The sequence below is a fragment of the Asterias amurensis genome, chromosome 10, assembly GCF_032118995.1.
Source record: "Asterias amurensis chromosome 10, ASM3211899v1".
NCBI lineage: Eukaryota > Metazoa > Echinodermata > Asteroidea > Forcipulatida > Asteriidae > Asterias > Asterias amurensis.
This window is the reverse complement of record NC_092657.1, coordinates 22,476,027-22,499,582: the sequence shown is the minus strand read 5'-3', so window position 1 is coordinate 22,499,582 and position 23,556 is coordinate 22,476,027. Positions and strand designations below refer to the sequence as shown.

Sequence of the window (23,556 nt, the reverse complement as noted above, 5' to 3'; positions counted from 1 at the left end):
TCTAATCGTACAGTAGACTGGTTAATATACTTCATGTACTAGGTTAACCTATAAACAGTACAGGTACCGCACTTTAAAGACACTAACTACACGTTGTAATAATAGTTTCAACTGTATGATGCAAAGGCCTTGTTTAAATGGGCGGGTCTATAGTCAACCACTGGGATTTGATTGGTTAAATCTTGAGCAAATTGCTTATAAAACTTTCTATCGCAAAACGTCACATGCACAGCCTGCCTGTCTTGAAGTCTGTCAATACGGTGCAGTTACAGCGCGGTGAAATCGTGGGGACGGTACACTCATCCTCAGTGGATCCAGTATGTGTGTGTGAGTCACCAGCAGAGAGTGGCCCACGCGCTACCTACGACCTAGACTTGATGACAAGTCGTTAGGCGCTGCCTATTTGTCTGCCTTTCATGCAACAGTCACAGTGCGATGTTACACATGCAACAGTCGTAGGTGGATCGAGGGTGTGTGTATCGTCCCCGCGCTGTAACTACACACCGCGCTCAACAATTACCGTCTTGATTTCAAGACTACCTACGACCTTGCTCTGTGCAACGACCGCACTGTGACTGTTGCATAAGGCAGACAATTTATTAAGCAGCCCCTTACGACTTTTCATCAAGTCTAGCCTGAGTTTAGGAGGCGGGGTAAACATGGAAAATCCCCCCCCCCCCCCACCGGACACACACACACCGCCAAACACAGAAATCGTTGAGTTTGTTAGAAAAAAAGGAACCAACCAGGGATAAACCGAAGTAAAATGTGTTATATACTATACTATTGAATGTTTTATTATCACCAGCAACCGACACCAACATGGCGCTACCAACGCCCGTTACCATGGTTTTTTTTTCTCTTTGTTTTGTTTTTTAGTGTTGCTCATAATGCATTAAGGTTGAGTAAAACCATAGCACTTTATATTTATTATGGTTAAATTTATGTATGAGAAGGAGATTCCCTCAGGCATCAGCAAAAATGCCATGACATTGTTCGAAATAATCTCATACCCAGATAGCATCACAACATACAATCAACGTTGGGCCAACGGAACACTTTCATTGGACCAACATTGGCTGTCAACATTGGCCCAGCGTACTTTTGCTCATCGGTCTTATGTTGGGCCAATGTAAAAGTTGGCCCAACGTTGGCCCAACGTAGACATTGGCTCAACATTGGGCCAATGTCTTGCCCATGTATGTTAAAACATTGAACCAATATCAGGCCAACGTAATCAAACATTGAGCCAACATCATTCTGCCAACAGAACAGTTTCATTGGGCCAACGTTGGATGTCGACGTTGGCCCAACATACTTTTGCTCATAGGAGTTATGTTGAGCCAATGTTAAAACTGGGCCAACATTGGCCCAACGCAAACATTGGCCAACGTATAGAACCAATGAAATGTTTATGTTTAGCCAATGTTGATTACCAATATTGGCCCAAAGTACTTTTGCTCATCGGCATAATGTTGGGCCAATGTTAAAGTTGGCCCAACATTGGCCTCACTAATAATCTTTATGTTGGCTAAACGTTGAGCCAACGTATCATTATTCAAAAATATTAACTTTGAGTTTATATTTCTGTTCATGAACTGAATTATCTTTATGATTAATTCAAGTAGGCCTAAGTCTGTGAACAGCTACTTATCAGTTATATTATTTACTTATAATTTACGATACCAATAACTAAATACTTTTTAAACTGACTACAATCTATAATATATGCCGATGCATCCTTCTGCACTGTATGTTTTGTATTTATAGTCCAGGATCCATAGACTTTCCATTCATGGTTTGTTGTTAATTCAAACTGTGTACTTCTTAATTAACATGGTTGAATTACAAATGTTTGTTTGTACTTTTGATGTTCATATTTTCTTACAAAAGAATTATACACAAAAATACACAAATTTGCCTTGGATAACTTAAACTCACCCAAATTGTTGTGATATTATCAAAAGTAAATATACACACAATTCTAAGCCCCCGCCCACAAATTTGCATTTATGTCAATGTTGGCCCAATGTTGGCTCAACGTTGGCTCAACTGTATTTTCGGGATTAATGACATTTGATTGTCAATTCCTATGAAAAACTTCAACATTAGCAATGATTCTGACCATCAAACTTGTCCTATAACTAACAAGCAAAGACATTTAATCTATTTGATGACCAGACAGACACACTTAACCACATGTTGGTCATATCCCCTGACTCATTTGCCGTAGTATGATTCTTGTTATAAATGGTTGACGACGAAACATCAGACCGCTGACCTAATTCCAACATATAACTGCGCAACATTTCAACACAACTCCAACGTTGTCCATTTGAAAGCTTTGTCTGTTTGCAAAAAAACAAAAACAACCAAACAAGCAAACCAACCCCAACAGCATGCAGTGTATCAACGTTCTGTTTCCAATGGTGTCCTAAAATGATTGGCAATTGATATGAAACCCGATTAATTATTTGAACATTTCGGCCAGGCCTTTGTTTTGTGATTTTGTATCATATTTTCTATTGTAAAGCTTTTTAGCTGTTCCGACCTACTGTCGGAACAGGTATTGTTTTCGTCGAGATTGTTATTATTATTTTTTGTTATTATTCTTTGTTTCCGCCTACAACCTCAAAAGGTTTGTGCACGTTTTTTTTTTTTAAAGGCAGTGGACACTATTGGTAATTACTCAAAATAATTATTAGCATAAAACCTTTTTTGGTAACGAGTAATGGGGAGAGGTCGATAGTATAAAACATTGTGAGAAACGGCTCCCTCTAAGTAATGTAGTTTAAGAGAAAAAAGCAATTTTCCACTAATTTGATTTCGAGACCTCAGATTGGACTTTTTTATTGCAAAGTAATTTCATTTAAATTTAATATATGCGATATACTTTTTGCATTTTTAAAATGCTGGTTGAATTTTCGTCTGATAATGAAAGTTTTACTTTCTGACATCTGGTTACTGTTAGTGGCAAACTGTGTTGGCCCAATACAGAAGTGCCCGCATGAACTCATCATGAACGTTATTGGGCCTGTAAGCCTACTGGGTGAATTATGGCAACTGTTACTGTGCAAAAAGTATTTTGGCCAACCTTCTGCCAGCTGTGGCATTATCTGGCCAGTAGTTGGCCAATTCTGGGCCAAATAGTGACATGCTATATAATGGCCCAAAACAGAGGTGCCAGCATCGGCGCGAGCGTTATTGGGCCTATGCAAAGAGTACTAGGCCAGCCTTCTGCCAGCAGTGGGCCATCTGGCCAGATAACGGGCTGATTCTGGGTCAATAGTAACATGACTGTAATCTCAATAAAGAATTGTGCCAGCAGTTATGGCAACTGTACTGGGCCGATTAATTGCCAATGTTTCAAACGAAATGCCAGTATCGAGCCAATACAGATGTTTGCTGGGAGACTCCTTTGGCATTGGAGATTAGCCTTGGGTAATCTTGATCCCATGTTGACCGGAAGTGGGGCCATAACTCAAGAGCTACACAACCGATTTTCAATTGTTTTTTAAAGCTTTGGGCAAAGAAAACACTGTCATTTCTTGAAATCAGACCAATTATAATCTTTGAAGCACTCAATCGAAGCAAAAGACCACGGAACAGCTTTGTGTTTGTGCATAAACACCTAATGTCTAGTTAATTAATTATTGTAATATTTTTAAAGATTTTGAAATATGTTTTCAGCGGTATGCTGCGATGACATTTTAAAATAAATAAACCATAATTTAATGTAAAAAACTGAAGCAAAAAAATGCTATAAACTGTCATAATTCCGACCTCAACATTGTTGGTCAATTGCTATCGTTGCCAAGGCAAGTAATGGACTAAAAACCATCGTTGGTCCAATGAATAAGCTTTAATGCTACCAATATTCTCTCAGCACTGACCACAAACGTTAAACAACGGTGATGTTGCCAACCCAGAGCCAACAATGGTCCTTCGTCCTCACCAACACAAGCCGTTATTGCTTTCCCACAAAATACATTATGTTGGCTCGACAGTGAGAGCCGGCGTAAAACCAATGTGGAAATGCCGACCTAGAGCCAACATTGGTCCTACGTTGGAAACCAACACAATGCCGACATTGATGTCCCACTTATAACCAACGTTGACTCAACATTGAGTGCCACCGTAAAACCAATGTGGAAATGCCGACCTAGAGCCAACATTGGTATTACGAATATAAACCAACACAATGCCGATATTGATGTCCCACTTATAACCAACGTTGGCTCAACATTAAGTGCCAACGTAAAATCAATGTGGTAATGCCGACTTAGCGCCAACATTGGTCCTACGTCGAAAACCAACACAATGCCAATATTAATGTCCCACTTATAACCAACGTTAGCTCAACATTGCGTGCCAACGTAAAACCAATGTGGTAATGCCGACCTAGAGCCAACATTGGTTCTACGTCGGATACCAACACAGTGCCGAATATTGTTTAATTACTAAAAAACAACGTTGGCTCAACATTGATCGCCAGTGTAAAACCAACGTGATTCTGCCGACTTACAGCCAACGTTGGCCCAATGTCAGAACCAAACATAGTGCCAATGCAGATCGTGGCGACGTAGTGCCAACATGGGGCCAACGCCAAAAGCTAACACAATACCAACGCCAACGGTGCCGACCAAACACCAACTTTGGCCCAATGTATGAATGTTATCTGGGTAAGGTTATATGGATCATCATTATAAAATCCAATAAAGATAATATCCTCATTAAGCTAAACCTACCAGCGCAAAGGGCCTCAATATGAATTCGTTACCGTACGTTTAATTGTTATTAAACATTCATAGACGGTGAGTTGCATGCGAGGGATTAGTTTTGATAAGCATTAATAATGCTTTTTAAACGAATCAGATTAACTAAAAATCGTGTTCGTGGCATGGAACACTTTCTTTAGGTAAAAAAACACTTAAAATAATGCAATTTTATTTCTTAAAAAAAAAAACAATCGTATAATCCAAAAAAGTCAGGGGATCTTCATAAAAATAGTCTTCTCATTAGTTTACTAATCATATACCAGCACATTACCTATACCGTATTATGAACGTCAATCATTTCCATTTCATACTTCTTGTTCAGGTATGGAGGACCAAAAGTGGACAACGCAATAGTATTTCCAATATTTTTGAAAGTAGAAGAAAAAGAGAATTTAGTTTCAAGTAAAACCATTTTTTTTTCAAAATCTTCATTTCCTGCTAGCAGAAATTTTCTTGTCAAAAGGGGGGGGGGGGGGCAGTTTGAATTCTTGTTTGTTCCCAAAAGGCTATGGCTGGATTGGCAGCATATTGCACCACAGCACCTTGTAAACCACTGGTGCTTCAAGGAACACGTTGCCTTGGATCGGTCGAGTTGGTCTTTGAAAAGCGTTTGAAACCGTTTGTTACGAATTGCAAATGGTTAGATAGATAATTTAAAAGTAGAATATAATGACCCACACAAACATGCCTCGAAATTCCACGGTTTTCCTTATACGTCGCGAAGAAACACGTTCGGCCATTTATGGGAGTCAACATTTTGACTCCCATAAATGGCCGACCGTGTTAGTGCGCGACGTAAAAGGAAAACCGTGTGCAATTTAATGTATTTCATAACAAACGGTTTCAACTGCTTTTAAAAGAACAACTCGTCCGATCCAAGGCAACGTGTTCCTTTAAGGATTAGGTCTTATAATATCTCAAAATAATACCTGAAAATTTGTATCCTTTGGCAAAAGGCGCGTTATAAAATAATACGGTTATTATTATTATTATAGAGCCATTGGCTGCACCGGACGAGTCCGAGTTCATTCTAATTTAATATTTTTTAAATGTTGTAGTAAACTTATCGTTTACTCTGGTTTTTCTTTTTAACGTTTACTAACTATTTTCAGTAAGTTTAATAAGTTTATCAAGCAACGTGTGCCGGGCGATCGTGTGGAACGAGCAATACCAAGTTATACATTTAAAAAATGAGTAAACAGCTCCCCCTGAAATTGCATAGATTTTGAGAAAAAGGTAATTTCTCACTAAATTAATAATAAAAGACATATAGCTAGAAGTTTTTTATTCCTATCTGAAAACACACAAATTCGTTCAAGCAAGGGTGTTTTTTTCTTGCAACCTCGATGACCAATTTGAGCACAAATTATCACATAACAGGCTTGAATATATGCTTATGTTGGAATACACCAAATGAGAAGAGTGGTTTGACAAGTGCCAAACGTGTACCTTCCCTTTAAGAGGGCTTGTGTATAAATTAGGGCAATGAACTTTGCTTACTTCCAGGAAAAGAATTTGTTTCCCTATAATAGGTTAATGTTGAGAGAAAAACAAAGTCCTGGAGGATCGTTTATAAAATTAACTATTACACCGTTTTTTTTTTTTTTTTTTTTTGGGGGGGGGGGTTACATTTTTCACTCGTACCCAGGTCCGTTATGCTTTTAGTGCTGATAATTAGAGAAGAGAGAGAGCATTTTAACGGAGTAATAGTATATTAGTTTCTTGTTTGCCCTTTATTTTTTTATTTTGACAAAACGCAGTTGCGAATGATCGCACACTTTCTCATTATTTATTCCAAACCTTTCTTGCTAACGAGTTAGGGGAGAGGTTGACCGCATTGTGAGAAACGTCTCCCTCTAAATGAAGTAATGAAGTTTTCGAGAAAGAAGTAATTTTTCACGAATACTTGTTCTTGATTATTTTTACCTCGACTTAAATTTTCGTCTCTGTAAAATAATTATTATCAAGAACCATGCTTCGTTGGCTGTAAACCACAAGTTGAAAACCTCTTCACCACACATTGATTCCCTTATCTATATTATAAATAAAGTAACAACGTGGAGCAATAGTGACAAGTACTTTTTTTGTGTAGAATTGCGAGAAAGGGGGGGGGGGGGGGGGTGGGGAGACGGGTCGATGGCCTCAGAAGTGTGTTGGGCTATCTAAACTCTAGAGGGCGCTATTTTTTCACATCTCGAATAAAACCTCCCACTTTTCTGCGTGAATATCGAAGCATAGGAAGTGAGATTCACTGGTTAGCAAAAAAGCAAAGAAAATGGTAAGTAGTTATTTTAAAATTGGGACTTTTGGTGTCCCGGGTAGTGAAGGATGAATTCATGAGGATTTTGAGGTTTGTGTGTAAATTGTTTGCAAAGCATATCCAGACATTGTGTTGTGACTTGTGTTGCGTATTCATTGACAATGGCAGTCCTTATTGATGCTAATGTTTTGCCCAGTATCCGGACAGTGCTTTAAATTAAATGTTTTGTGTTTGTTCCTCATCATGTAGTTTATATTTGTGTTGCCGTAACATTTTCATTCAATTACACCACCTAATATAATTGCTTAACATTTCTTTCTTTGTTTGGGGGGGGGGGGGGGGGGGGTGGGCGTAGTAGGGGGCTCCGTACTCGACAAGCTCTGTTTTCTGTGTTTTAAATTTAATTTTCTGGCCCCCTGGTACTGGACCACACATCATCACATGACCATCCATGTCAGAATGATGATGATGTGGTTATTATTTGTAAGTTTTTGTATTATTACTATTGGTTTTTAATTTTAGTTTGGTTTCCTGTTATGTTACGGTATGATTGCATTTGTTTGTGAATATTTGTTTAGGCCTAATTTTATATTTTAATTTTTAGTTACTTCATAAGTTTTTTTTTTTTTTTTTTTTTGTAGGGTAGGCCTGTTCACCATGTTCACATAATTGACTACATTTTATCGTATCATCCATCACTCATCAGTATCACTACATTGTCACCGTAATGGAAATAAAGTGAATTGTTTGGAACTATTCTTGTGATAAACTCTTTTAAATTAAAAAGCAAATTGAAGCAATTGGTCGAGAAACTTTCCTTATCCGGCTACCATTTCTTCTTTCATTTTGACAAAAAGGAATAGAAACTCATTTTGTTAAGACTGGCTGGGATGCTATTTTATTTTTTATTACACATGAAAAATGGTCAAAAAGTCTGAAATTGAAAAGGGAATTGTGGCCTGCCACTACTTTTTCACTCTATTTTATTTTATAACGAATGAAAAGGTGGTGGCAGGACCTGGACAATTTAAGTTGACTTTTCAGTGAGACAAGATAGAACAAGAAGGAATATGCTACAGACAACCTCATGATCAAAGTTTGTTTCAATGCAATGCATCATTGCTTTTATCAGATAAAGTAATGTAGGTGTTACCAAGGTGCCATAGATTTTATTGAGAAGCAAAGAAAATACTAAAATTTACCATTGATTTACAATCCCTGAACATAAAAGTGGTTGGACAATGAACACACCTTTCTTTGCTTTATTTTATATAAAAACAGATTTTGTTTTCAGTTATAAGGCATCAGTCATGTCAGTAGGATTACAGACTAACAATAGTGGTTACTGTGTTTCAATAGAGTTTTAAGGTAACCCAATGAAGAGTTTTCTAAAAGTTTCTTATGCCCAGTTCATATCTCGCTATGAGCCTTCATCATGGTGGATAATGTCACTTTAAGTTTTCAATATCATCATCGCTATCAAAACAGCTCGTTTCTTTTTTTATTTGTTATTTTTTATTCCCGTAGAGTTTCTTGGGGTTCGGTCAAGGCGCCGATATTGACATCGTATTGGACGATTCTGCAACTCGTAAACAAGCAGAAATAAAAACAGAAGATGGCAAGAAAGAAAGGCTCTTCTTGTTTTATGACGGAGAATCAATCACCGGGAAAGTCAATGTAAACTTGAAAGGGAGGAAATTAGAGCACCAAGGGATTCGGATTGAGTTTGTCGGACAAATTGGTGAGTATTAAACCTGTGAGTATTAAACCTGTGAGTATTAAACCTGTGAGTATTAAACCTGTGAGTATTAAACCTGTGAGTATTAAACCTGTGAGTATTAAACCTGTGAGTATTAAATATGGGATAATGCAGGTTGGTTACCCTACATAATCCATAGTGCATGTTTTTTGACTGTAGACTACAGTACATGTAGTTTTGTACTTTAGATCATTCATACTCACCAGAATCAAACTCCAGTACTCTGGGTTTGGATTTTGTTGTAGAGTGATCCCTGAGTGTTCCGTTTTCCTGAGATGAAGCCAAGAGAACAAGTTAATAGAAAGTTGTATTAGTTCTGAATGGCACCCTGAACAAAGATAATGACAAACTATAAGGAAAACAACAACATTTGGGCTAAGCTACCTCAATTGGTAGAGCACTTGCCTGAGGTGGCAGGTTGAAGTCCAACTCTAGTCAATCTGTCTGTCAATCTGTCAATCTGGTATTAAAAACCAACAACCTTTGCAACTCTAGAGCAGTGTCTTACATGTACCATTTGTATACAAATTGTCTTACAAACTACAGTATGGGTAACACCAACATTAATATTCTTACTTCCCGATGCAATTTTTAATTTATTACTGTTAAGTGTAAATTACTCTGAGCATTTGTTTTTATTTCCAGAGTTGTACTACGACAGAGGCAACCACCATGAGTTTACTTCATTGGTCAAAGAGCTCGCTAGACCAGGAGAACTCACTCAATCCACCAATTACTCATATGAGTTCTTGAATGTTGAAAAACCCTACGAGTCCTACACTGGAGCTAATGTTCGGTTACGGTAAGTTATTTGCCGAGGGTGGGAGGGGAAGGGGGTGGGGCAAGGGTGGGGGATTTTAATCAAACCAGCATGCTAATATGCCATTCTTCAAGGAAAGTTATACGTTTGGTAACCTCTCTTAAAATTAATGGCAGTAGAATTTGTTTAAAGAAGCTTACAGTAGCGTTTGATAGTATTTTGACTAGTGTCAGGTATTTGAACTTTGCCAGCAAACCACTATTAAAGGAAAGCAGTGCTCTGCTCTAAGAAACATTTCTTCATTATATATAATATAATTTTTTTTCTGGTTATGTTTTGTTCCTGCAGTTATTTCCTGCGAGTGACCATTACAAAGCGATTAACAGACACAGTGAAAGAAATGGACATCTTGGTTCACACTCTTTCCCACTATCCGGAAGTCAACTCATCTATTAAGATGGAGGTCGGTATCGAAGATTGCCTTCACATAGAGTTTGAATACAATAAATCAAAGTAAGTACAGGTACCAGACCTTAAATTTTTTAAACAGGTTTAGATTCTAAGTAGGGTTTGAAACTTTGCATGGTGTAAGGGAAACTAATAGACGTTTGCGGTAACACCATAAACTTTGCATGGTGTAAGGGAAACACCATAAACTTTGCATGGTGTAAGGGAAACTAATAGAGGTTTGCGGTAACACCATAAACTTTGCATGGTGTAAGGGAAACACCATAAACTTTGCAGGGTGTAAGGGAAACTAATAGAGGTTTGCGGTAACACCATAAACTTTGCAGGGTGTAAGGGAAACTAATAGAGGTTTGCGGTAACACCATGTAAATACAATTTTTTCAGTAGTGTTGGTTCTGAAAGGAACCGGTGGTTAATGACTCAAAGTTTGGTACTTGAGGTCGTTGAGACTGTAAACACGAATAAACGTTGCATTCCTTTTAAGGTGATTTCTCTGCTGCCACTTCTCATGTTGTTATTGTTAACTTTGGTTTGATCCCTGGTAACACAGCAGCTGCAGGTGGAATGGCTTCTGACTTCACCCCCAAACATCGATAATATTTACACATTATTTGGTTTTACCCATTACTTTGTGTGTGAGCACAGCATACTCGGTACTTTCCCAAGTTCTGTGTCAAAAATGTATACATGAAGGCCTACTCAGTACATGTACTTTCCCGACTTCTGTGATTTTGTGCACAAAATTCAGGAAAGTACTGAGTGTACAGTGCTAGCACACATCGGTGTAAGGGTACAAACCAAAAAAGATGTTTATCATAATCAAAGTCAGAATCACTATTTGAACACTGTTTTCCTCAATACATACATTACACAGTGAGGTATTACTATTCAATTAAAAAAGACAAGACTGCCCAACTTGTCCGATCTTGTATTGACTGAACTTAGGAGCAATGGGTGTCCAAAACAATACTAACAGTACAAACAGAAGAAACCCAAGCAATCGGCAATGCTAGCCTGAACAGTATATGTACCATGTAAATGTATGATATTGTGAGACTATTTATTGCACTCATAGACTTGAACAAAATACTAATATAGTTCAGAACAACAGTCAAAAACAGTAGTAGTTCATTTCCAATGTTTTACCATCCATTAAAATGTTGTGTTTGTACAGATACCACCTGAAGGACGTTATAGTGGGTAAGATCTATTTCTTACTGGTACGAATCAAGATTAAACACATGGAGCTTGCTATCATCAAGCGAGAAACAACAGGATCAGGTTGGTAGGCATTTGCCCCCTATTTCATTTCTTAATATTTGTAGTATTCTTTATTAAAGGAACATGTTGCCTTGGATCGGTCGAGTTGGTCTTTAAAAAGCGTTCGTAACCGTTTGTTATAAAATGCATATGGTTAGAAAGATAATTTTAAAGAAGAATACAATGATCCACACAAATTTGCTTCGAAATTGCGTGGTTTTCCTTTTACTTTACGAACTAACACGGTCGGCCATGTATGGGAGTCAAAAATTGCAGAATACACCTCTGCACATTGCAGAATACACCTCTGCACATTGCAGAATACACCTCTGCAAAATGCGAATCTACCATTAAGCAATTCTATTCTGGGAGTCAGATCTTGTGTGTACATTTTGACTACCAAAATAGTGGACAGATTGGCAGATGGTGTAAGTGTGCTGAACATCATGAAATGGGTCAATAATGTTATTGAATGCAAAATAAGTTTTATAAGGTTAAATCTGGACCATTAATAAAAGTAATATACTGATGTTAAATCCATTAATACAAAAAGTTCTCGGGCAATCATAAGTTGCCTTAACTATCAATTTTGTAGCAATGGCATGATTTAGCACAGTTACTTATTTTGCAGATCTGCTTATTATTGGCTCATCTTCTCATTTGTGTTTTCTTCTTTGTAGGTCCCAACACTTTTAATGAAAACGAGACCATAGCTAAGTATGAAATCATGGATGGGGCACCAGTTAGAGGTAAGTTAATGAATTGTGAACATAACCCGAAATCAATTTAAGGGGGGACTGTTTTCAGATTCTATCTTCGTGGAGATAGTTTTATAGTATCGCATGGCAACGACCATGCAAGGTTTTAAATGAATGTTCAAGATCGAATACCAGCCAGCGGGAACAGCCGCATACATGTGCAGTAATTTGGTTAGAGTTCATAACCCAGCAGGCACAAGATGGTCATAGTAACGTTAAACCGACGTCAAATCCCGACGTCGGATGACGGTCGGCTCATGGTTCTATGTGAAAGTTTGTAGGACGATTGTTACCGACCATAATACAACGTAATTTTTCCGACCACAAACCGACGTCGACAGACGGTCAATAAATGAACGTCATTTAGACGTCGGCAAATTTCCCAAAACATGACGTCAAATCCCGACGTCGGATGATGGTCGGCTGATGGTTCTATGTGAAAGTTTGCAGGACGTCTGTTACCGACCATGATACAACGTAATTTTTCCGACCACAAACCGACGTCGGCATATTGTCAATTAATGACATTGTTTAGACGTCATTAGAATACCCCAAACTTGACATTACATTAACATTTTATGTTTATTATTTATTAGTTAGTTTATTTTTAATTATTAACATTATCAATTAATACAACACACACATACAATCCACTTGATCTCCCTTCGTCGACCTCTAGTCACCGCACCAATATACTATTCAATGGTACAGCATGTGTATATATACCGATCGATTTCAAGAATTTTGCATTCATGGGTGTTATAGATTGTAATTAAAACTTTGTAGTTTTAATTAATATTTTGGAATTAAGCTGTCAAATTTAGTTCACACATTTAATTTATCACAAAATCTATTGATATTTAACACAAACAAAACAAAACATGTGTTTGTAGTATCTAATTACCGATTAATTTGTTGTATAATTGTTGCAGTATGTAACCACATCTAAGTCTGACCTCAAAATTTGCATAATATGCAAATGATGTCGTGACGGTAAATTGCCGTCACAAGTGGACCATAATATGACGAAATACTGATGTACATATTATGACGTCGTAATGACGTCACAGGTTGACCTAAATATAATGACGCTACTAACTGGTTATAATACAAACAATAAAATGACGTTTGTTTATGGTCGGCTTATGGTAATACAATTATGGTTACAAAGGGACATACAAAAGACGTCTATGCAACGTCTGCTCAGTGACGTTACTATCTGGTTAAAATACAAACATTAATGCGACGTCTTATTATGGTCAGACTGTTGTAATAAAACAATGGTTAGACTATGACAATAAAATTACGTCTAAACAACGTCTGGTCAATGGCGTTACTATTAGGTTATAAATCTACCTAAAATGTAACGTTCCTTTTCGGTTACATTTTAGTTATCATAGTCATGACCATCTTACGACGTCCATACGACGTTATTAATTTACGTTTGATTCTTGTCGCCAATCTGACGTTGTATTTAAGTCACTTTGGTAATCTGACGTCGCGACTTCGAAATCAACCATAATATGACATCAGAAAGACGTCGTGTGCCTGCTGGGAACCCAATACAGCCACAACTTGTTATGAATATGACAACAGTCCACCTTTAATTGACGTGACCTCCAAGACTAGAGATGTGACCTCCAAGACTTAATGACAACTCAATCTTAAAGCCCCCTCCACAATTCTCACAAGAATATGCTGCCTCTGTCCAAATGACAATGTTTCATTATTGAATGATTGATTTGTCTTGATGTATGTGAGTCTATTCCAATCCGTCTCTTCCTATCTGGTTATGAACTCACTCCAACAATGCAAGATGTTAATAAGAAGTTCTCTACTCGCTACTATCTTAACTTAGTCTGTGTTATTATTGATTGATTGATTGATTGAGTGATTGATTGATTGATTTATTGATTGATTGATTGATTGATTGATTGATTTGTCTTGATGTAGGTGAGTCTATTCCAATTCGTCTCTTCCTATCTGGTTATGAACTCACTCCAACGATGCGAGATGTTAATAAGAAGTTCTCTACTCGCTACTATCTTAACTTAGTCCTGGTGGATGAGGAAGAAAGGAGATACTTCAAACAACAGGTAAGCATGTCTGCAATAATGCTTAGCAGAACAAGGTTACCGAACAAAATACCATTTCTCGTGTACTCTCTGTGACTGGTATCCTGGTTATTTTTGCTTTGCACAAAAAGTAGCTAAGCACAACAAAATTATGCTTACCAGAACAAGGTTACCAACAGAAGTACCATCTCACCTGTACTGTATGTGGGTGGTATTCAGCTTATTTTTGCTAAGCAGAATTTTTAAAGCAGTATTTTCTGCTTAAGCAGCTCTACGAAATTGGGTCAAAGCCAGCAATTACCTAGTCTATGAGTTGAATTCCAAATGTTTATCATTGTGTCAGTGCAAATACTTTCTGTCTCCTAAACCAGCATTTATCTTTGTTATGCACTTGTAAGTTAGAAATGAGAAAATTTAATTAGCTGACTGCAAACTGCTTACCAACGGAAAGGACCTATGGTATAAATGAAAACAACAAAATGAATGGCCTGACTTTTCTGCCTTAGCAGTTTTTCTCGGTGGCTTAAATAAAAAAGCCTTCTAGAAAGACTCTGCTTGGGTCGAAACGTCAGGCCGTTAACCATTTTTTTGCAAGCTACAAATTGTCACAACTTTTTTTCTCGCTTAAAGTAGCCCGGATGTATACATTAGAACAAGCACACGCTGTGATACAATGATTTGCAGGGAGCATTTTTGTGTAAAATGAGAAACATTGACCCGACATTATGTCATCTTTAGACAAAAACATGTGCTTTCTTCAGTATGGGAACCCCTGCTCAGTGATCTGTTCTCTGAAGTAAGCCATCATTAACTCAAAATTTGCAGAGTATTTTAAATTGAGTATCTTTTGTTTTCTCTCCACAGGAAATCACGCTGTGGCGGAAACCTGACAAGGCAAAGAAACCTCAAAATTTCCAGACACAAAAGTTTGAACCAGTCAAATAGAAAACATTTCTCTCTAATAGACAGAACCTAGACAGGACTGGGGACCAGTCTACTGTAGTTACCATGATGTGATCATCTTCCATTGAAACTCATGTAAGCCAAAGTGAGGCAGGAAGGTAATTGGTCTGGTTCCCAATGGTAGACATGTGAGTAGCCATTTATTTCTTACTCTACATTAAACCACTATAGACGGGCACCTTGGTAAGTGCAATACAATCAAATGAAACAGGCATGATTTTCTCTACTTCAGTCTGATTAATGTTTTTTTTTAACCTGGAAAAAAACCCCAGAACAATTGTGATTAAAATAGCATGGAAAGTCTGTACTTTAAAAGCAGCTGTGTGAAGTACAGCCCAGCATACTAAATTCACAATGCAGTATGAACCAATGGCCCTGTGATTTTGCGGTGTGGACTTGTTGCACTCATAGCAGTGTCCTTTGCTAAGAAAAACTGTGATTGACAAAGAAAGAAGAACCATGACCGAATTTTAAATCATCAATCTAACAAGACTGAGTCCCCTCATGCTTGGTTAAAAATCAACCATGTCATACTTTTTAAAAATGTTTACGTTGTACAAATTTGTAACATTTGAGTAGAGTACATAAAGTGCATTCCATTATAACCAATAATTGCAACAGAAAAACCGATGCAATCACTTTATTGCCAACTCAAAACTAAAGTTATATAATGTAGAAATCCAGATGAAGTATTTTGACCTCAATCCTCCTATATTCTTTTCTCCCGTGTCACTAGACACTCAACTGATTGGACTCGGAAGATCAGAAACCCTGACACTCTGAGAACATGTGCTATTTTTTTGATACTGGCCCAAGTCCTTCTGAATTCTTCACTTTGGCAATTAGATAAATAAAGACTTGGTGCTGTCCATCTTGATCATTGTTTAAAGACACTGGACACCCTTGGTAGTGGTTAAAGACCAGTATTCTCACTTGGTGTATCCAATATGCATAAATTAACACAAACACGCCTTTGAAGTTTGGGCTCAATTGGTCATTGAAGTTGCAAGAAAATAATGGAAGAAAAAACATCAATTTGTGTGCTTTCAAATGGCTTCAAATAATTTGAATATTCACCAAATGTGGCCAGTGCATTTAAGTAGTGACACTCATTTTCTGATCAAACTTTTAGCGCCCCCCCCTCCTCCCACCCTCTGTAGGGTGGTTTTAAGAAACTGGAAAGGAGGTACAGCTTACTGTAGATAGAATCTATGAATAGATTTATATCATGTGTAAAGATATTGGCCTTGTTACAAACCTTAGGCTTTGGCTTCGGCTCTGGGTCAGGCTTCAGCTCTGACTGAGGCTGTAGCTTAGTGTAAGCCATTGGTAGAAAATTGCCATAAACAGTTTGTGTTTGGCTGCATATTGCGCTACAGCACCTTGTAAATCATTACATTCTACAAGGTACTATGTAAAGGAATAGGTCTCAAACTTCTTAACGTAGCTTCACATTATTATACCTTGTAGGAACGATACTATGGGGCCCTCATGGTGATAAAGCGCTATTATAAGAATGGGTAATTATTATTAGTATTATTATATTATATGATGACTTTTTGGGTTAAATGAGACTCGGAAAAAACAAATATTAATGTATTGAGAACTGTGAGGCATTTGACTTTTTTATCTGTTTATCTTTGTTAAAAATTACCTTAAAAAATCACATTGTTCCATTGGTATTGGAATCACTTTCTATCACATCTTTATTTCTAGTAGATGATTGCATCAGGGATAACGAATATCACTAGCTACCTGGCAATTTGGGTGGTCTTGTAGGTAAGACATCTGCTCTAGAAGAACAAAGTTCATGGGTTTGAATCCCACTCAAATAAAAGTACCTGTGATTATTTAACAGAACTCTGCAAGGTTAAACATTGCAAATACAAATTGGTGAAAGAGTAAAACAGAAAAATAATCTTTATTTCTCTTCAGATTATTTGACATATACCATGAGGTTAGCAAGAATGTAAATACATGTTTTTACTTGATTAGAATGTCATTAAGTTCAGTGTCAGATGAACACTTTAACCCTCCTACTTTCTGACCATTCAATTCTATAGTTTTGACTTATACACCATGAATGCATCTATACAGTTAACAGTCAACCCTCCTACTGTCTTTCCATTCACTAACATCCAGTTTGGTTTTAGTGCATTGCGGCAGTAAATACATAATGGCAGACATGTGACACGTATTGTACATGTCTCAGATACATTGAATGAAAAAACAATTATTTCTGATTACTTTCTGGTTAAAGAAACAAAATCTTAACTTTATTATAGTTTAGTACTTGCCACTATACACATTATGTCTATCGGCAAATTATGAGTATGAATAAAAATGTATAATTATGATAAAGAATATACTTGACATGTGTATAATAATGTAAACTTTAAGGCATTGTGTCTGGTAACCTGTTTCTATGATGCAGGTTTTTTGTCTGTGCTCGGCAAATTCATGTGGGTACCAACTTGATGAAAATGGCCTATGACGTTTTGGTTTGTATCATTGGAATATAGTGTGGTATATAGATCTACACTACACTGTCAACCCTCCTACTGTCTGACCATTATCATCCACAGTGATTATGAATGATACATTAACTATGACAGCCTCCAATATGATATCATGTTGTGAATGCATCTACACAGCACACACACGTGTAGAGTTTTAGTTATGTGTACAGTTCTGCCACCATACAAAAAGTGCAATTCGAATGTTTTTAAATGGTCAGTCAATTTGGAAATGGTATCAAGAGTATCACACAACCTTTGTGTCTATTTAAAGTCGATTTAATTTAGATCCTGTCCAACACTTTGTCATGAATAGTTATCGGGGATGCGTCGAAAAATGGCTGGAAATTTGTCTCCATGGTTACGAGTGACCTTTTGACCTTCTTCAGTACAACTCCCAAGCAGCTCTGTGATTGGATCCTCAGTCTACAATAAAGGATAGAAAACAAATTCAAAGATTACTGGAAAAGAACAAATTATAGCCCCACCAAGTAGCAAGTCTATAAGCCTTGTTTACAATACCAAGCCAAATCCCAGAAATTAAATTCAACGAACTGAACTTGTTTTTGCAACTATGTTTGTCATTCGGAAGATGTAGAGAAGGACATTATTTTCTAAAAGAAAGATGACAGAATAATTTATTTGAAAGTTTGATAAAGTTTGTATTGTACCTGTTGTTGGTCAGAGATCCTTTCAAATAATGGATGTTCATTCAAATGTTGACACATCCATTCATGAAGCTCCTTCACATCCGTTATTGTGTACAACAATCCCTGTATACAAGCAACATTTTGTCATTCATTACAATAAATTCAAAACTTAAAGTGTAGACTAGGTCATCTGTCCCTTGTTAACTACAGGGCAATTACATGTAGTTAGGATCCCCTGTGTATTAAGTGGAACGGTTTTAATTGCAAAATGAAGCTCAAAATGTTGAGTGATGGAAGTAATTGGGATGTCACATCCTCTACACCTCAGCACTACACCCTCAATATTGCAACTGGTCACCACTACCACCCACCCCACCACACCCCCTGGTCACCACACCCCCTGGTCACCACACCCCAGACGCTACACTCCCTGGTTGCTACACCCTCAATATTGCAACTGGTCACCACTACCACCCACCCCACCACACCCCCTGGTCACCACACCCCCTGGTCACCACACCCCAGACGCTACGCCCTCAATATTGCAACTGGTCACCACTACCACCCACCCCACCACACCCCCTGGTCACCACACCCCCTGGTCACCACACCCCCTGGTCACCACACCCCAGACGCTACGCCCTCAATATTGCAACTGGTCACCACTACCACCCACCCCACCACACCCCCTGGTCACCACACCCCCTGGTCACCACACCCCCTGGTCACCACACCCCAGACGCTACGCCCTTAATATTGCAACTGGTCACCACTACCACCCACCCCACCACACCCCCTGGTCACCACACCCCCTGGTCACCACACCCCAGACGCTACGCCCTCAATATTGCAACTGGTTACCACTACCACCCACCCCACCACACCCCCTGGTCACCACACCCCCTGGTCACCACACCCCAGACGCTACGCCCTCAATATTGCAACTGGTCACCACACCCCAGATGCTACACTCCCTGGTTGCTACACCCTCAATATTGCAACTGGTCACCCAGCCCCCACCCCGACCACACCCCCTGGTCACCACACCCCAGATGCTACACTCCCTGGTTGCTACACCCTCAATATTGCAACTGGTCACCACAACCCCCACCCCCACCACACCCCCTGGTCACCACACCCCCTGGTCACCACACCCCAGATGCTACACTCCCTGGTTGCTACACCCTCAATATTGCAACTGGTCACCACAACCCCCACCCCCACCACACCCCCTGGTCACCACACCCCCTGGTCACCACACCCCAGATGCTACACTCCCTGGTTGCTACACCCTCAATATTGCAACTGGTCACCACAACCCCCACCCCCACCACACCCCCTGGTCACCACACCCCCTGGTCACCACACCCCAGACGCTACACTCCCTGGTTGCTACACCCTCAATATTGCAACTGGTCACCACAACCCCCACCCCCACCACACCCCCTGGTCACCACACCCCAGATGCTACACTCCCTGGTTGCTACACCCTCAATATTGCAACTGGTCACCACAACCCCCACCCCCACCACACCCCCTGGTCACCACACCCCCTGGTGGCTACACCTCCCTAGTTGCTACATTTAATGACCACTAGTTGTTACACCCACCCTGCTCACTACAAACACCCAGGGCCCGATGTCATAGAGCTGCTTAAACACAAAAAAACTAGCTAAGTAAAACAAAACAAAGCTTTCTTTACCAATAAAAAGGTTACCAGCTGAAATAAAAAGAGAACATGTGACTGGTATCCTTCTTATTGTTGCTTAGCAGAAATTTGTTGTTAAGCAATTTATTTTGATTGCTGTATGAAATTGCCCCTACTGACTACACCCCTGCTCAGGATAAGGTCGAATAGAGATGAAACTTACCCCTTCTTTTATAACATAAGCATACTCCGCCAAAAGGGTCTGATTAATAATTCTCCACTTGTGTTTAGTTTTCTTGAAGTGTGGATCAGGAAATAAAATAAACATCTTAGAAATCTGGAAAACAAAACATAAATATTCAATATGACAGTGAGTGGAATGAGCGGACACTATACTTATATACATGTACTTATTCTTTCCTACAATTTAACTTCTACATTTATGAATCTTTTCCCCAACAAAAACATTACTTTTATTGAGTTTTTTTTTCTTTGCAATAATTAATCAGTCTGAAATATAATATAATTCAATTAGTTTAGAAAACAGAATCTGCTGTTGTAAACCGATTCCCTCACCAACCGAAAGGACCTTTGTTATATTATACAAAATATAATTAACAGCCTGACAGGCTGACATTTTGACCCTAGCAGAGTCTTTCTCAAAGGCTTAAAAAAAAAAGGCTCTTACCTGTCCTTTAGAGAAGAAGTTTGGAAGATGTTTCATAGCGTTCCCTCGGAGACAGCCAACATTCTGATATAAACCTTCTTGATTCTGTCTCAAAGCTTTAATTCGATCTTGAACGTAATCGGACACCTTCATCCGTATCTCCATACCGAGCATTAGTGTCTTTGGAAACATCGTCGACAGCGAAACTAAAGACAAGAAAGAAAAATAGAGTAACATTAAAGACATTGGACATGTTTGATAAATATCAAATAAATATCAAAAACCAGTATTCTCACTTAGTTAAAGACACTGGTCACTATTGATACATGTAATTGTCAAAGACCAGTCTCCTCACTTCGTGTATCTCAACATATGCATGAAATAACAAACCTGTGAAAATTTGAGCTCAATTTGTCATTGAAGTTGCGAGATGATGTTGAAAAAAAAAACTTGTCACACGAAGTTGTGTGCTTTCAGATGCTTGATTTTAAGACCTCAAAATCTAGTTCTGAGGTGTGAAATAAAATTCGATGAAAATTACTTCCTTCTTGAAAACTACAATTCTTCAGAGGCAGCCGTTTCTCGCAATGTTTTATACTATCATACATGTATACAAATGTAGTGAACCTGTTTGTACATATCTGGCAGGCCATTGCTTTTGTGTTTTTTTTTTATCAAATGTTCACTATGTATTTTCTATTGTAAAGCTTTTTAATAACTAATGTAATATTTTTTAATTATTGTAAATTATGCCGCAATTCAGCGGTATGCTGCGATGGCATTTTTAAATAAATAAACCAATTTATATCAACAGCTCCCCATTACTTGTAACCAAGTAAGGTTTTAGGTATACTAACAATTATTTTGAGTAATTACCAACAGTGTCCACTGCCTTTAACAGTGTACAATGTATGCATTTATAAATAACAAACCTGTGAAAATTTGAGCTCAATTGGTCATCCAAGTTGCAAGAAAATAATGAAAGAAAAAACACCCTTGTTGCACAAATTAGTGTGCTTGCAGATGTCCGAGAAAGGCTTCAGGCCTGAAGTTCTTTCTCAAATAAAATATTTTTTGGGAAATTGCTTCTTTCTCAAAAACTTTGTTTACCTCAGATGGAGACATCTCACCTACTATCATCAGCTCTCCATTGCTTGTTACCATTAAATTTTTTGCTAAAATGTTTCTACCCAATTAAATCATCAGACCTTCATTTGAAGAGCTACAAAGGAACCTACAGTGTATTAACCAGGGGTGCGTTCCACTCGCGCAAACGACTTGCAACTGTTCGCGCAATCGTTTTTTTATCTTTTGAACGATTGGTGCGTATACGCGATGTCAATATGGCGGCGCCCTGAAATGAAGATGGCGCGCACCATATGTAGGTATTTTTAAAACTTCGTTTTTGCTGCAATAGTCCTCTTTTTGACATCATTACATCAACTAATTAACTTTGTTATTCCAAATCTGCATTATCATCCACCGAAAATACAATGTAATTATGTTTGTGACAAAGATATAATACCGTATGCTTGTCCGCCATTTTAAAAACCACTAGCCAACACCTCAGAAGTATGTTCGCCTAAAGTTGCTAACGTTCGCCAACGGTGGCGGCGAACAACTCGTTCCACTTGAAATTGTTGGCGAACGTGCGCAACTGTTGGCAACGTTTGCGCGAGTGGAACGCACCCCTGCTTGCTCCCTGTTATTTGTTAGGCAATAGGTATTAATGTCTTCTCACCAAGGAGTCCCCCATATCCGCATCCAACATCCAGAAACTCAACTTTGGCTGAAGAGTCTCCATTTGCTACTTGAGTTTTATCATTTGGTGAAGAGAAGAAAGTTGGATAGATTTTACTCCAGTTCATCTCGTCTGGTCTGAGGGGGCTACAAAGAAGGAAACTTACAATAAAATACAAATGTTTATCAAAATAATTTGTTTTGAGAATGATGAGATTCTGTGTCGGTCATGCCTAGAGTCGTAGACCCAGTGACTGGGGCGCTAGATTCCTTTTTTCGAAATTTTGACATTAGTCACTGGGTCTGAGTCAGACCACCATTTTCCCTACTCTTTAACTACCTAGAACTACATGTATGAGGTTTGTTCCGCTATCGTCTCCACTTCATTTTCCCCATCAGTTACAAACAAGAAAAAAATAATGAAAACCTGACATGTGACCGCATGACGATTACTAATACTAGTCCTGAGCGACAATAGCTGTAACTGAGATATCCCTTTTTGTAAAAATGAGTGAATTGAAAAGGTGGTGGCGCCATACGGATGATACGGTAAGTTATCCAATTAATTTAATAAGTAAGGCCCCTCGGCTCTAGTACTCATAGAACTATTTCGGTTTTGTTCCGCCATCGCCTCCGCGAACGGAGACGATTGCAAAACGAAACCGGAACCGAAATAGTTCTAGGATTCAGCTTCAGGAATACTTTTACTAGCTAGGCTAGGACTCGAGTAAGGCCCCTCTACTCTACTAGTACTACTACCGCATAGCACTCTGATCATAAACATCGTCTGATGATATGATAATATGAGTGATTGTGTTTTGTAAGTAAATTTGACATGTTTGATCAGTTGATGATCAGTTCCTCATCTAGCTAGATATGCTAAACAGGTTTTGTTTATTTGATGAGAACCCACAGTCACACTACACACACACAGTCAGCATGGTCAGTGTACAGGTGTAGAAATTAGACGAGGACCTACATAATTTGATTTTGAATTTTGAGGAATAATTTTGACCATTGTTTGTGTATCTAATCATGCGATCACCGCCCAAACTTAACATTCAGGTTTTGGTGGATACTGATTTGATGAAGTATACTTACTACTCAAATGAATGGTCGGAATGTGGGTTAGAATGAGCTCGTTGTCGGTAAAACTTTTTCTGTGGCATGGGGGCCGCCATCTTGATTCTTGCACTGTGTCAACTGAGGAGGGCGCTACAACACATCGCCGGCAGCCAAAGGTCCTTTTCGAAA

The 23,556-nt window shown here is 38.5% G+C and overlaps 2 protein-coding genes across 2 annotated transcripts; one reads left to right on the top strand and one right to left on the bottom strand.

Moving 5' to 3' along the window:
* Positions 1–6,971: 6,971 nt before the first annotated feature.
* Positions 6,972–17,878, top strand: LOC139943041 (vacuolar protein sorting-associated protein 26B-like). The gene is made up of 8 exons (XM_071939856.1): positions 6,972–7,056; positions 8,566–8,779; positions 9,443–9,599; positions 9,906–10,070; positions 11,200–11,306; positions 11,966–12,034; positions 13,997–14,139; positions 14,983–17,878. The coding sequence occupies exons 1-8, from the start codon at positions 7,054–7,056 to the stop codon at positions 15,061–15,063; spliced, it is 939 nt and encodes a 312-aa protein (XP_071795957.1). The 5' UTR covers positions 6,972–7,053; the 3' UTR covers positions 15,064–17,878.
* LOC139943042 (tRNA (guanine-N(7)-)-methyltransferase-like) lies at positions 16,972–23,513 on the bottom strand. The gene is made up of 6 exons (XM_071939857.1): positions 23,404–23,513; positions 22,304–22,449; positions 20,584–20,768; positions 20,119–20,232; positions 18,269–18,370; positions 16,972–18,023 (listed from the first exon to the last, which is right to left on the bottom strand). Exons 1-6 carry the CDS (start codon positions 23,481–23,483, stop codon positions 17,904–17,906), a joined length of 747 nt encoding a protein of 248 aa, XP_071795958.1. The 5' UTR covers positions 23,484–23,513; the 3' UTR covers positions 16,972–17,903.
* Between the last annotated feature and the right edge of the window lie 43 nt (positions 23,514–23,556).

Bases quoted from the DNA above. Each gene is read 5' to 3' on its own strand.
- LOC139943041 (XM_071939856.1), top strand. The intron at 8,780-9,442 runs GTGAGTATTAAA...TTTTATTTCCAG, and splicing joins TGAGTTTGTCGGACAAATTG to AGTTGTACTACGACAGAGGC. The intron at 11,307-11,965 runs GTTGGTAGGCAT...TCTTCTTTGTAG, and splicing joins GCGAGAAACAACAGGATCAG to GTCCCAACACTTTTAATGAA.
- LOC139943042 (XM_071939857.1), bottom strand. From the start codon at position 23,483: ATGGCGGCCCCCATGCCACAGAAAAAGTTTTACCGACAACGAGCTCAT. The intron at 20,769-22,303 runs GTGAGAAGACAT...TCTTGTCTTTAG, and splicing joins CGGATATGGGGGACTCCTTG to TTTCGCTGTCGACGATGTTT. The intron at 18,371-20,118 runs GTAAGTTTCATC...GCTTGTATACAG, and splicing joins CTTATGTTATAAAAGAAGGG to GGATTGTTGTACACAATAAC.